The sequence below is a fragment of the Protopterus annectens genome, chromosome 7.part0 (genome assembly GCF_019279795.1).
Source record: "Protopterus annectens isolate FY-2018-M chromosome 7.part0, PAN1.0, whole genome shotgun sequence".
NCBI classification, from domain to species: domain Eukaryota; kingdom Metazoa; phylum Chordata; order Ceratodontiformes; family Protopteridae; genus Protopterus; species Protopterus annectens.
Window position 1 is genome coordinate 1,431,298,259 of NC_056739.1, and position 15,371 is coordinate 1,431,313,629.

Here is a 15,371-nt window from a genome sequence, read left to right on the forward strand (position 1 = left end):
ATTCAATATGCCCTGACCTCATTTTAGTGCCTGATGGACAAAATGCTGAGATTCCATCAGTCTTATGTAAAGTCTTATTTATACATGTGGTCATTCACTCAAAGTACTAGGACAGTTACCTTCCTTAGTTTCAATCATTTTGGCATCCTTAAAGAAGGCCAGACTAATTCTATGAAACATAAAACAGGTATGACTGAGGGCAGTTATTTGGAATGTGCAGTAAATGTAGGGATTAATTAAGACCAAGAGAGAGAGAGAAAAATAGAGCTTGTAAAATAATCATTCCTCAGTCAAAAAAAAAAAAAACAGCCATGCCTAAAGGGTCGATGCTGAAATGAGTGAGCTTGGCACCAGATGGTGGCTGAACATTTAAGAGGCTCTAGCAAAGCCTCTGTGCTAAACAAGTTATATTGCTATTGAAATGTTTGCTTTGTGGAAGCAGAAACTAGTTCAGAGATCTGTACTGCTAAGGTACTTTAGTTATTGAATGCTGCATCCAGATAATATTTTCATCTTTGTGAAACCAAATAGCACTTTGCGTAGTTTTTTTTTACATAAATCAGTTCTTAGTAGAATACTTTTTAGGAGATAGCTTGCTTTATAGGTTATCAATATCCAAAGAATATTGTTAAAAATAAGCCTTCCCCTTTCTTCTTTTGTTATTTATGGTCTTGCCTAAGCGTCTGTGGTATGTAAGGTTTGAAATAAAAGTGACATTAAAGTGAATTTATCTAATTATTTTAAAATATTTCATATTATTTCATATCTGCTTAGATTTGGAAAACTCCACTTGTATAAGGAGCTCTCTTAATCAATGTATTTTTTTAAAGGTCATACAGTGAAAACACTGCAGCAAAAACTTTGTCAGAGTGTAAGGCCATTCTAAGACATTATTTTCAGGACACTACCTATAAATCAGTCAAAGACAGTTTTAAATGACTCCTTATTTGCTCAGAGGCATTTACAGTGGGAAAGTCATCCTTCTCTTCCCTATTCTGATTTGCACTATAGACTTCTTATTCCAGGAGCCATTTTTTTTGAGGTGGCCAAGCAGAAGAAATAAAAATATAAAACTGAAAAAAAAATCCTGAAATATGTTGAGTCATGGGAGATTTCAGAAGGAATTACAGAAAACAGTCCTTGTCAAAACCGTAGTCATATCAGTCCCAAAAGCATCTAACTCAATTCTTGTCAGAAAAAAATAATCTCTTGATAATTTAAGTAAGACTAATTTCCTTATATAATAGTAGTGTGCACTGCCAGGTTATTTTTGAATCCTAAGAAGGAATGTCACAGGAGACTTACTTTGGATGTTTCTCATTTAAATAGATACCACAATGTCAATAAATTCAAAGTGACATCTCTGCAGGGTATTCTTCTACTGTTTTCTTAAAAAGCATGGAAGGCCATGTTGACTTATGGGATATTTATTTCCTTGTCCAGGTGTTCTAACCCAAAAGCACATTTCTGAAAGACCAGATGTGGACCAACATTTTCAGTTCATTGTTCTTCCCTTAAAAAAGGTAATAGCAGATTGTGTTTTCCTCAAAATGCCAAGCATCATTTGTGGCAGCCCTGTGGGTGATGGGATTATGTGCATTACTGTTTTATTCAAGCAAAATCTGAACATAGGATTGTAGATAGCCTAAGAATTATAAATACATTACTCGACGCACTTCATCTCACAGTGAATGATGAGAAATCAGAGCTTCTTTCTTGTGTGTGGAACCCTTTTTTAGAGCCTTGCCAGACATTGTGCAGGAGAAAGCCTTTTTGTTCATGAAAAAAAGATGCACAGCATGGCAACTATGGTCCAAAGGGCTGCAACACATCCTAGTCCATCGGTTAATTTGCTCCTATCTTATTTTGGCCAAAAGTCATCCATCAAAGTGAAGGTGCACAAAGGCAGGCTTGAGAAAGTTTCAGACGTATATATTACTAGACATAGACTACCTATAGTAGGAGACTCTACAGATCAATTCTTTGGTCAAGGATTTTAGCGGGCTGGCGAGGCTTTCCTGTATGAATCGCTGTAAGCAATTTCTTCTTCTTCTTTCCTAATCAGGATCCGACACTTTGTGCTTCAGCTTGAGTCTGTTGTACACTTTTTGGACATAGAAAAAAACTCATAGGAGCCTTATACACAATGGCATCCTATTGGTATTCATCTGTGCCAATGCCAATGGTGGTAGTCCTGCAAAAACAGAACAGGATCTTAAACAACATATTCATAAAGACTAACCAGTGGTCTCATTGCAGTTCATATGAGATGATGTCTACCTGCTGCAACCCTGTAAGATCCCGCTTCTCCTATCTTTTCTTAAAGATATGCTAAGATATTCTAAGGAGACATGCAATTGGGAAGGTAGTCTATCCATTTGCAGTAGTTGAGTTCTGGGTTTAAATATGTCTACATATATACAAACACACAAATAAACACAATACATACATACATATAGATAGGCACACATGCATATCTATCTGTCTACATATATATCTAGATATCTGTCTTATCAATCAGTCTACATCTCTCTGTTTGTCTATATATGAGACAGTAATTTAGTCAATTGTCATTAAGGTCACCATCTGTTTATCTGACAGAATTTGGATGGGTAAACTGATGAACAATAGGAAAGAATGATCATGGACATGATAAATGAGGACATAGGTAACCACAAATGCTGAATCCATCACAGTCTGACTTTGTTAAGGGAGGAACATGCATATTAAATCTGATGGACATTCTTGAGTGGGTCACCAAAACACTGAATCAAGGTAAGACTGTGCTCACTGCTTACTTTGACCTGGCCAAAATGTTTGATACAATACCCCACTCAGGCATTTTAGACAAGCTCACTAATTTAGGTATAAATCCTTTTATCACCCACTGGATAGCCAACTGGCTCACTGATAGGACCCGGAAGGTCAAAACAGGTGACCCCACCTCCACCAAGAGGCCAGTCACAAGTGGAGTCCCCAGGGCTTGGTACTGTGCCCGCTCCTTTTTTGCATCTATGGAAGCAAATGCTGAACGTTTATCGTTGACTAAGTTTGCAGATGATTGCAAGCTGAAGGTTATCACTGACTCCCCTGCAGACACTAGCATTCTTCAAGAAAGTCTATCGCTGACTAACAAATGGTGCCAAAGCCATGGTCTTAAATTCAATACTAAGAAATGAATAATTGCACCATTTGGTAAGTCAACCATGCCAGGTAATTACTGTATTGAGAATATGCCCCTAAGAGTCAACCCAGTGGTCAGGGATGTGGATACACATGCAGACAATAGCCTTACCTTGAACCACCATGGTGAAGAGAACTTTTTATGATGTGCAACTTATAAGTATGGGAATAGCATCTAAGTCCAAAGACATCATTATCCCACTGTACTCTGCCCTTATCAGACCAGTCATAGAGTACAATGCTCCCTTTGGTATGTACCTGACCAAAGATATATACAGCAACTAGAGCAACCTCAGAAGTTACTTACAAGTAGAATACAAGGCATAACAAACCTGTCTTATGAAGATCACCCTAAAGCCCTTTCCCTCTTATCAGTCTCTTACAGATTGCTGAGGGGTGATCTCTGCCTGGCTTACAAGGCATCTGCAAACCCCAGACTTTTGAATCTCCTACATATCCATAAGTCAAAGAGTATCAGAAATACAAGGTCTAGGGATCAGAATTTTATCTGCATCTTAAACAGAACATGCTGTGAGAGGCTAATACATGAGAGCCTCTAGGCTATGCACACAAGAGGAATCATTTCATGAAAACATTGATGCATTGAGTCAACATTTTTTGAAAAGGGGCTATAAGAAGGTCCTTCTGATACAGCATAAGGAAAGGGTGGTCAAGGAAAAAAAAACACTGCAGCTCCATATTTCTCTAGACATGCTTCTGTTGCACATAAGGATAGGAGCTTTGTCAGTAAAATCAGATTTGGTTTGAAGTACACAAACGACATAGGCTCTGTATGTAATATTATGGGTCTACTTCTTTTGACCTAACTTTCATTTGCCTGACACTCATTTGCCTGACCCCATTTGACTGAAATTTCATTTGCCTGACACTTCATTTGCCCGACACTTCATTTGACTGACAAGTATTATTAGCAAGAAAATGGAATATGCCCCCTTCCCCACTGTAGTGCAACCCTGGAGTTAGAATATATAGTTGGGGGGGGTGGGGGGCACAGCCCCGCACAACGGGGGGTGTGGGGGGTGAAGCCCCCCACTTCATTTCATATGATATTGTTAACTTTTGATGTAATATTGCTTAGTAAAAGAAAAGTGCCCCCCACACCCCCCCTAACTATATATTCTAACTCCAGGGTCGCACTACAGTGGGGAAGGGGGCATATTCCATTTTCTTGCTAATAATACTTGTCAGTCAAATGAAGTGTCGTGCAAATGAAGTGTCAGGCAAATGAAATTTCAGTCATTTGGTCTCAGGCAAATGGGTGTCAGGCAAATGGGAGTTAGGTCAAAAGAAGTAGACCCAATATTATACGTAAAAACTGGGGAATACTCACAAGTGACACAAGACAGCCGAAATAGTTGGGAACAATTCCTCTTTTATGTATAAAAATTGTTTAAACTTGAAAAGACAACTGTGCACAGGGAATTGTAATACTAGGCCAAGTAACTTGCTATCTGCCAGACTTGGTACATACAGTTGCAGGGATTGCAGAGCCTGTACATATATTTCACATGAACAAGTGTTTAAACATCCACGGATGAAATATATTTTTAGTCCCAGATTCTATGCAGATTGTAGTACAGCAAATGTGATTTATTTAGCCACATGCAAGTCCTGTACAGGGTTCTGTGTTGGTAAGACTAATAAGATATTAAAAGATAGAATTTTTAGTCATTCTCATGAGATTAGGACTTGCAATATGAACAATGCACTAGCTAAACATATTAAAGAAAATGTTGGACATGAGTTTGATTTTAGAGTACTACAAATAGTACATGTGGTTCACCGGGAGTGGGGGGTGATCTCACTAACTATATTGAAACAGTAGAACTTAAATTGATCTTGAGGCTACAGGCTGAAAAACATCCTGGTATTAATGCTTGTTTCTCTTGAAAACCTGTACTGAAAGGGAGGAAATTGGTTTAATGAAGTGATGAATTAACATAGCTGATTGAACATCTAACTGTTTTTAAACTGAGCTGTGATTCTGTGTTTTTATGATCTGAAGAAGCGTTGGTTTTACAACGTGAAAGCACTTATCTGGTCCATTTTTACAAATAAATACTTTTACTGTGGGAAGCTGTGGTGTTCCTGCCAATTTTTATGCTTTGAACATGCTGGAGATAAAGATATGTGTCCCAGTGACTGCTCCTCCTATGGAAGAGGCTTTCCATCCATGTGAAACTGAGTTTGTCTGTTACCCCGTTTAAGTGCAACCTAGACCACTGTATGGGGATAAGGAAATTTATACTGGGCCTGGCACCCATGTCCCTTATGGACAGATGTAGCTTATAAATGCTTGGCCTTCAATGTCCTACGTGGGTAAAAGGCATAATTATTCTTTCAGTAAAACTTGGCTAGGTTTAGGAACAGCCCCCAACCCCTAGTGGTTAGCCTAGTAACAGTTTATGAATCTATGAATCAACAAGATTGCCATATTACTGAGGTTGGGGAATATGCCCTTTCCTCAACATTATGTGATCTCAGGGTTGAAATATACAATTAGCAGGGGACGAGGGGCTTGTCCCCAGCAGAAAAACACTGTTTTCAACTTGCATTTTCTGAAGTTGACATTTGGCTGTTTCAGTTAATTTTAGTATATCAATATATTTATCTAGTTATCTCTCTATTTATTTATCTATCTATATGTGTGCTTGTCTGTGTCTGTGTGTGTATGTGTGTATGTGTGTGTGTGTGTGTGTGTAATATTCATATATATATATATATATATATATATATATATATATATATACATAGACACACACAGACACACACACACACAAATGCACAAACTCATCCACACGTTCCACACATACATACAGGGATACAAGAAGCATGTCATTAAAAAAATGTTTTAATCAAAGTCTCATTTATCCAGACTGCTCCACTTCACCTCAGTTGTTGTGTGCCTGGAGGCAAGTATCGTATGTCAGTGACACAGCAGTGTTAGTGTCACTAACTGTGTCAGTTGCATAACAGGTAGCACACTAACCTTTGGTGTAAAAGGCTGTGTGTTCTATTTCCACACCAGCTAGATCAATAAGTGACACTACAGTGCAACATAAGGGAAGTGTTGCACTTCATATTGTATCGTCTTTCAGAAGAGATGCTAAACTGAGGACCCATCTGCTTGAGTTAATGGTCGCTCTGAAGGATGTAAAAGATCCCATGGCACCAATCAAAAAAGTAGAAGTTCTCCAATATTCTGACCAAATTTCCCTTACTAGTATAAATACCAACTAGGGTTTTCTCTGAAAAGAGACCACTAACCAAGTCAGCAAAGGATAAATGAAATAAACATACATTTAAATGTCAAAAGAAAACTTTACAGATACTCGCATTGTCATCATTAAGCTAGTCAACAGTAAAATAAAAAAAATCTGCAACCCCCCACAACCCCCTATGTGGGATCTGCACCCCTCACACTCCCTGCTACATTTACGCACCAACTGAGGTTACACAACAGTGGAGAAAAAATCTTTAATCACTACAGTATACAGCTTTAGCTCTAAGTAACATTCAGCAACATTAATTATTTGACAGATCAGGGATTAGCCAAATTAGCCAACTGATTCAAAATATGACCAAACTTTAAAAAAAATGAAGGGAAACCATATCTATAGCTATATCTATATCTAGCTGTGTGTGTGTGTGTGTGTGTGTGTGTGTGTGTGTGTGTGTGTGTGTGTGTGTGTGTGTGTGTGTGTGTGTGTGTGTGTGTGTGTGTGTGTGTGTGTGTGTGTGTGTGTGTGTGTGTGTGTGTGTGTGTGTGTGTGTGTATTATATATAGTAGCATGGCTATTGAAAGGTTATCTGTACCTTCAAATAGTAGTCAGTCTATATACTGCAACATGGAGTGTGGAAGTATTCTCAGTAATTAGATCACAAGTTCTTAACTGATTATTACTACAGCATAAAATGAAGCTTCCTCACTAAAAAATAATCTGATGGAAGACTCTAGAAGCAAGGAGAAAGAGAGAGAGAGAGAGAGAAAAACATAGTTGGGTCTGTGGAATGAAACTAGTGGATTTATACATTGTAGGATGAACTGTTTTTACAGGAGACACTTGCTGTCTTAGAATTTGGTTTCAGCCAGAGAGGCCGGCAGAGTGATACTTTCATTTTAGTTGCAAGGCAAACTGTATCCCCAAATAACTCATTGGACTGAACAGTTATGAAGATACTGTTTGTTTTATAATGGAAACTGCAAAGCCACGTGGCCTAATATTTTAGTTGATAGAATCTGAATACACCTTTGTTCTCTTATGTCCTGGTTTCAGTGTTTAATGGGATTTACAAAATACATATCAAATTTCATATGTGAGGGAACTGCTAAAACTGTACAAACAGCAGTGCTTGTAGAACATCCCCTACATTGGGACAACTGATTTTAAAGATAGCCTGTACTTTGCGCTTGTGTATATATAATTATATAAAGAGAGGCAAACAGAAAAACTGAGAAAGAGAGAGGTGACATAATTCTTGCTTTTGGCAAAATTACACAACCTGCTTTGGTAGAGTTTAATTTTTGACAACAAAACTATTCCTTTGCTGATGACCTGGTAAAATAAATAAAAATTCAGAAGTCTAGCAAAGTTTCTACACAAGCAAATGTCACTAATCTACCCCATGTATTATCCACATCAGACATTGCCATTATGGTTGACAGGACTAGGTGTTTCAGAATACTGGGTCTTGTTTTTGTTTATGATTCTAAGTGCCAATGAAGTTGTAGTTTAGGGCATCATAGTAAGCTTACATATACCTTTATGAACATTTCAATGCTTTACTTCAGAATACTTTACTGACTTATGTCATATTTTATGTATAACTTAACCAAGAACTCACAATTTAATTTTACAGATCACCTACTGGAAAGTACAACATTCACATGATGGAAAAAGAAGCCATTCTGACAAATACTTCTTAACATTTGAGGGAGACAGAAACCATGGAATGGTCCCTGGCCTTGACCCATTCAGTGAATATTTTCTAACAATAATGATACTTAATGGAAGAGGATCTGGACCAGAAAGTCAGCCAGTTACATTCAGCACACCTGAGGGTGGTAAGAAATATGAATAATAATTTTTCATGTACTGTTTTTTTAATGAGTGTTGAATCTGAAATCTGTGAGCAATGTTTCAAAAATAAAAGCAAGACTGAAAACTGCTATCCATATGAACTAGCTGTCTTAGTGTAAAATTTGGGAAGGGTAATGTCGTAGTGATCTGTAAAGTAAAGGTGTTTCCTGTGCATAAGATTGAGAAGGAGATGATAGATGGAATCCATCATCTTGTCAATATAACCTCCTTTGCTAGAGAAAATTGTGGGATTATTATTGAAGAAACTATTTAAAAAAATTTAGAATCGATTGAGAAACAGAACAACTTGCAACATTACTCACCGACTAAGTACTGGTGCTAGATAAAAATAATAATAGGTTGAATTCTATGTTCTGAGGGTATTAAATCAGAGTTATGTAATGGGCATGGCATGGCCTACTGAGATTTCATATAGGTATTAGATACTTTTGCACACTAAGCATTAATTAGTAAGTTAGATAGACTTGGACCGATTCCTAGGGTGGCATTATGGGTAAAATAGTAGTCTGGCAAATTAATGCAGCATATTATAGTAATTAACATAATTCTGATGAAAGAATGATTCCAGTGAGGCATAACATGGGTCAGTTCTACAGAAAATACTGCACAAGTGCCAAAGACGGTAGCCCTCATGTCTACTGCATGTTCACGGTGGCATGCATTTGTTATAAGATGGCATAGTAAGCCATTGAACTAATGCAAATGCACCATGTCAAGCACAAGGTACTGGGATAAAGGACATATTTAGAAAAGCTTTACAGTCCATGAGGATGATGGCTTCACTTCAGGTTCTTTGCATAGGGGATTAATAGAACAAAGGAATGGCAGACAACTCAGACAGAAATACTGTAGAGCTGACAGCTGGGATAATCAGGAGGGCTGGCCAAGTCTTTCTTCAGAAAATATAACTACAGGTGAAGGCTGATTGTCTGCATATGGCTAGGGCCAAACAACATCCATTCATACCTGGATGATAGCACGTCACTGATCTGTCACATACGTCAGTAATAATATAGTCACTGAATGGAAATGAATGATTTGGGATTAATTGGTTAATGGCTGGTAGTCAGGAGATAAAGAGGCAAAATTTGTCTATGGAGATTGGAGAAATAATATCTGATTTTTACAATCTAAAAAAGAAACTGAATACTTCCATAAGGAATGATCTAAGTGTAAGCCTGATGCAGGAAAACAGAAAAGAGGGTTGTGAAACTGTGTGCACTCTTAAGAGATTTAAGTGGGTAATGGCATAGACATAATAACAGAAGCTAATTGGAGGACAAAAGATATTTAAGATCTGTAGGTGGTACAGCGGTAGTGTTGTTACCTCACAGCAAGAGGTTCTCCTGTTCGATTCTCGGCTGGAGTGTCTTCTGTGTGGAGTCTGCATGTCCTCCCTGCAGTCAAGTGGCCTCCGAAAGACATGTGTGAATGGGCGTGCCTTCGCTGAAGGTTGGGTGTCGGGATGGCAACTTGGCACCACAACTGCCAATCATTAGTGGACCAGAGTTCCACTGTGGCGACCCCTAACCAGGAAAAGCTGAAAAGGCAAACAACCAGAAGCCATGTAAAAAGAAATCTGAAGTGCATAGCATGCTTAGACTTGACGAATGGAAGTAAACAAGTATATGAAAAATATTTTCAACTATCATAGGAGAATCAAAAATCAAACCATGCAGCATTTTTAAATGCATGAATACAAAATGACAATCTTAGATGAGGTGGATGGAAACATGAGAAAGTATTGTTTTAATAAGATGTTCCAGAATGCATAATGTAAATCCTTACTTTATCCCTTCTCATTTCTGGTGGATGTTTGAAATACTGTTTAATAGTATACTTTCCATTTCAAGATGTAAATTATAACTGATAACTGATATAGTTTACAGATAACTTTGCTACATAGTCATGCAGCCTTGTATTTTTTAATGTTTACTTTGTAAGTGTTTCCTTTTCCTTTGTTATACTGTGTTTTTACATTTGCTTATATATCGTTTTGTGAGTAGGCCCACCCAAGCTATGCCTTCTGTGAGTTCATGGTGAGCAGTGCACTACCCAGGAATCAACCTTAGTAAACAAACAAACAGGAAAAAAACACAGTGGAACAACTTTATTTTTGCACTTATTTATTTTATTGCATTTTGTTAACTAGGTAAGTGGGATGGCTAGGTGACACTTTACAGCCAGTCAAAATAGGGTGCACAGGCACTGCAACTTACAAATTCAAATGTGAAGCAGTACAAATGTACATTTTACAGATTTGCAAATTCAGTAGACATACAGACAGAAGGCAGATTAGAGGTACACAGCCTAATGCAGCTTACAGCCATTAGATGGAGTGTATTGATATATTTAAATGAACCCTGAAAATCCCTCACACCCCTGTAGCCCTGTTTCATCCTTCCTTATATCATCTTGTCACCCTCCTTTCTTACTGCATGTCATTCACCCAACATCCTTCTTCTCTTTGCATCTGTGCCACGCTTCTTCAGCTTTCTACTCCTCCTCCTTCTGTATGCCTCTCTCAACTTTTCTGTGTCTTCTCCCCATGGTATCCTTTCCTGTAACCATTCTCTAGTGTCTCTTCTAATGCCTTCATACTGCTCTATATCATGAAATGTTGTTATCCCTTGTAGCATGTCATCTCAGTCATTATGGCTGCATCATATCCATAAAGCTCTAAGCATAATTCCATGCTTTGACATTGTAAGCTGCTTTTTGAACTAGCTTTTGTAGCATATTCTTGCATCTTTAAATATGTATGCATATATATATATATATATATATATATATATATACACATATATATATGTATATATATATATATATATATATATATATATATATATATATATATATATATATATATATATATATATATATATATGGGTCTGCTTTGTTTTTGTTGAATCTCATATCACTGAATTTCATTTCACCCCGACCACTTCACTGAAAATTCAAATGACTGAAAACTCATTTCACTGAATCTCATTTCACTGAACTGAACTTAGTATATATGGCACTGTGTAGAGTACTGTAAGGCAAGTACAAGGCATATGCCCTTTTCCCCACTGCAGCGTGATCCTGGAGTTATTATATAACGTTAGGGGGGAGGTGGGCACAGCCCCTCACATTTGGAGCTGTGGCCCCCCCCACTTAGTTTGAGTACATATTGTCTTCTGGAGAGTTAGTCATTGGTGTTGTAACTATGCACGTCTATTGTTTAAAATGCATTGTTTTGATGTTTTTGATAAAATAGAATATAAAACAAACAAGGTGGGGGTTATGCCCCCCACACCACCCAGTTTGATGGCATACCTAGTTTTGGACAAACTGTTGTAATCCCTCTTAGCCTGTTCTGCATCAAAAAATATATTTGATCCTTTAGGAAAAAAAATTCTGAAGACAGCTGGATACAACATAGTGAATCTCAATTGCCTCTCGGCATTCCTGGATTGCTGGGATAAATATGCTTCTATTCTACCTGGTGTACAGTGAATAATAATTTTCTGCAAACACTCTTCTGTCACCAGTTTTTCATATTTTGCCTTTCTGCCACACTTTTGGCAGGAACAATGCTTTCTGCTGGTATAATTGCATTTTTATAATATAGGTCTTGGCTGCTTTCTCTTGGCCCAGGTTTGAAACATGCACACACAGTTCCCTTTCCATTAACAAATCCTGTACTGAAATAACAGTCCAGTTACTTATTTGTGCTTTTGTAAAATTAATACAGTCTGTTCCTTTCAGTGCCTCTGGTACAGCAGAAAATCTCGGGTTTTCTCTGTATGATCTGTCCTCTAATTGTTCCCATTTTTGAAACAGCTCTTCTTAAGCAGTTTTATACTCAGACAACTTTTTCTTCACTTTGACCTCTGATTTTTGCAATTTAATCTGTTCATCTGAATAGTTGTTTAAAGCTTCTATCATTTTTCCAGCCTTTTTTTCTTTTATTTGAGTTGATATACCCCTTCATTATTTTAATCGTCACCGAGCATATTTGACTTAGTATTTCCTAATTACTGGAAGCCATCTCTTCTACCAGAGCTGGAGCTGGAACTGTTTTTTTTTTTTTTTAAACAGCTGCAGGATTCTTCCCAGGCAGTTGTATTCTCCTCACCTTTTCTGGTTGATTACCTTTGCTGGCATCCAGACAGTGCACTGACTAGCCAGCAACTGAATTTTGCTCAAGTTGTCAATATTACTGGCTTTTGTTTTTCAGTTTCTTTTTTCACACTTGGAGAGAAGAAATTAAACTGCTTATTAGTGAGCAGCCATCTTAGAATTCTCCCAACACTTACCTTTTTTCCAATTTTAGTGCAATATCAGAGGTCTGATATATAAAGATAGAAAGTTATGAGGGCAGATGTCCCACACCAGGATTATTCTGTGTGTGCAGCACTCCTGCAAGAATACTGGCAAGATGACAGGTTCTTTAATAACTTTCAGTGAGACTGTGCTGTAGGAACCTGTCGTCATCAATGACAATCAGTCAGACTAGAGCCAAATATAAATATTTCCTGTAGTCTTATGGTTCATGCAAGCCCCTCCATGTTACATACATTATGAGCTCTGTCACATGTATTATATTGTTTGTTCTTCATGTCTCAAGATATAGGGTCTATATTATATTTGCGAATGCTTAGGTTGTTGAATATGGCATGATTGACACCTAATGAGCGAACAGCGAGTACATCGAATGCTGGAAACTGCGAAATTCAAAATCACGATTCGGCATAGTCGGCCCTCCTGCGGTGTAGCTCCGTAAGGTAACTGTGCGATAGTTACGGGCCTTAGGGTTAGGGTGCGAGTTAAGGTAAATGCATAGATAGTAATGTATGTAAGGGTTAGAAGGAGGGTTTGGTTAAGTGTATGTGTGTGGATTATTTGTTTTGTTTGGGTATAGCTTATTAAGGTAAGTGTGCGATAGTTACGGACCTTAGTGTTAGGGTGCAAGTTAAGGTAAGTGCATAGAAAGTAATGTATGTAAGGGTTAGTTTAGGTTTAGAAGTAGGGTTTAGGTTAGTGTATGTATGTGTTTTATTTATTTTGTTTGGGTGGGTAGAATGTAGCGAGCAGTGTAGTGGGAAGTGTGTTTTGTTTTCGTTAGTGGGTGGAATGGTGTTGGCCAAGTAAAAGTATTCGGCGATGTGTTTTTCTGTGCTGTGAGCTTTTGCTGACTTGTGCATTCGCTGAATAGGTGTTGATCATGTTTTATTCGACAACCTAAGCGTTCGCGAATATAATATAGACCAAAGATATACAAGTCCTATTCTGACTTGAGAGCACACCCACAAATTACTCTTTTTTTATCACACAATATTTATTTAGCTGTTTTTTTTTCATATTTACAAATAGTCAAAATATAGCTTAGTATGACATTGATATGCTTATTGTTCATAATCTCCAGTTCAAAACCTTACAATGACCATTAATGTTCCCTGTTAGTCCTTCTTTATACTGCAGCTGATGTTTATATAGATGACAGTAACATTTTCAAAATCTGCCCTAATTTGGTTTGCATTTTGACCTATACTGAACTGCCACCTTATTCTTCCTCATCCATTTATTATTTATGTCTTTTCTTTCATAGTAGTTCTGTGTGATATTAAATTTCCCTTCCCCTGCTTTTGAAAATAGACTTGTATTAAAGAAAAGGTGCCTACTTCCCTTTGTGTAGTTTTTACTAAGATGTAAATGCTCTAATTCAGAGACTTTGGCTCTGACTATACCTCAGATGATACAGTTCTTGCTAATGGCCCTGGGGATGGAGGAGCCAGCCAGTCAGGAAAGAATGTTACTAAGTTATTGAAATTGATTCTGATCCCTCCATCTTGAGGGAGAGTCTTTTGGAATCCCATTGCTAAAACGACACTATGAGAATGCTCAAGGTTGCAAAACTTGCAAATATAGAGGCAGGACTGTTTGTATCCAGCAAGGAGACTACGTGCATTCCATATGGAACCATGGGTGCTCCAAAGTGAGTACTCATATCGATTTTGTGTATTCCATATGGAACCATGGGTGCTCCAAAGTGAATACTCATGTCGATTCCAGTGTTGCAATTATTCTGCTGTATTCTGCATACAGCAGAAGAGGTTGTCACAAGCATACAAACAATCTTATACTCATTTTGAATGACAGTAACGATCCTTACCTATTACCTCCTTGTCTCTGTGTTGTGGAATGCCAGCGTTGTGAGGAAAGAGTGAGCCAAGAGGGGGTAATGACTGATCATGGTGAGGAAGTGGAAGGGGTTCATAGGCTAAAACATTCATTAATATTATATAGTTCTTGCCGTTAGTTTCATTCTTTTCTCTGTCTCAGCCTATAGATACAAGCTTAGTAACAGAAGTTATGTACTTACGCTACCCAAATCCACTTTCATTTGGTATAATCTCTTTTCTGTATTTGCAATACCAGTAATCTGAAGTCTGAGCTAAAAGTCAACCTCGTATATATAACACCTCCCTTTGTACTTATTTTTTTAATTTATTACAGTTTCACAGCCCCATTATAGATACTGGCAGTCAGTTCCTTGCATCCCATATCTCCATCAAGTAGTCCGTTACATAACTCCCTTACCGGCCAGCTTAAGGAACTGTACTGCTACACATACAAGCTAGCAGTAGTTAGAAGATTGATAAGGTAGTGTTGTGTGACTACTTGCCTAGTATGACTGTCATTCTGCCAACAAGCCAGCAGTCTCCATGACATTGTCTGGCAGTACAGAGGACTAAGGTTATGAGCTGGTAATGTGTTGCTGCATGTATTACCATTATTCATTTCCTTAATATCCATTTGCCTGTTATGTAACTCTGAGCAAGTCAGCTAACTACACAGGGGTCCTGACTTGCCCAGAAAATGGACAGTTGTAAGAAATAAATAACTAAGCAATTAAATAAATAAGTTACTAAATAAGTAAAAAAGAAATTACATTCCCACCCAATTTACTCAGTTAGTACCACAAGCGACTTCACTTTCAGATTTTTATTACTATGAAGCTGTGCAGTTTATACCTTGTTAAGCTCTTTCATCTCTCACAATGGGCAATAATTTAACTCA

The 15,371-nt window shown here is 37.7% G+C and overlaps 1 protein-coding gene across 13 annotated transcripts in view; it reads left to right on the forward strand.

Moving 5' to 3' along the window:
* Positions 1-15,371, forward strand: part of CHL1 (cell adhesion molecule L1 like) — a 1,311,467-nt gene that overhangs the window by 969,342 nt on the left and 326,754 nt on the right. For all 13 annotated transcript variants that reach the window (XM_044077996.1, XM_044078002.1, XM_044078005.1 and 10 more), the window contains one exon: positions 8,065-8,269. In XM_044077996.1, the coding sequence (XP_043933931.1) occupies positions 8,065-8,269 (205 nt within the window). The remainder of the gene's footprint in view (positions 1-8,064; positions 8,270-15,371) is intronic.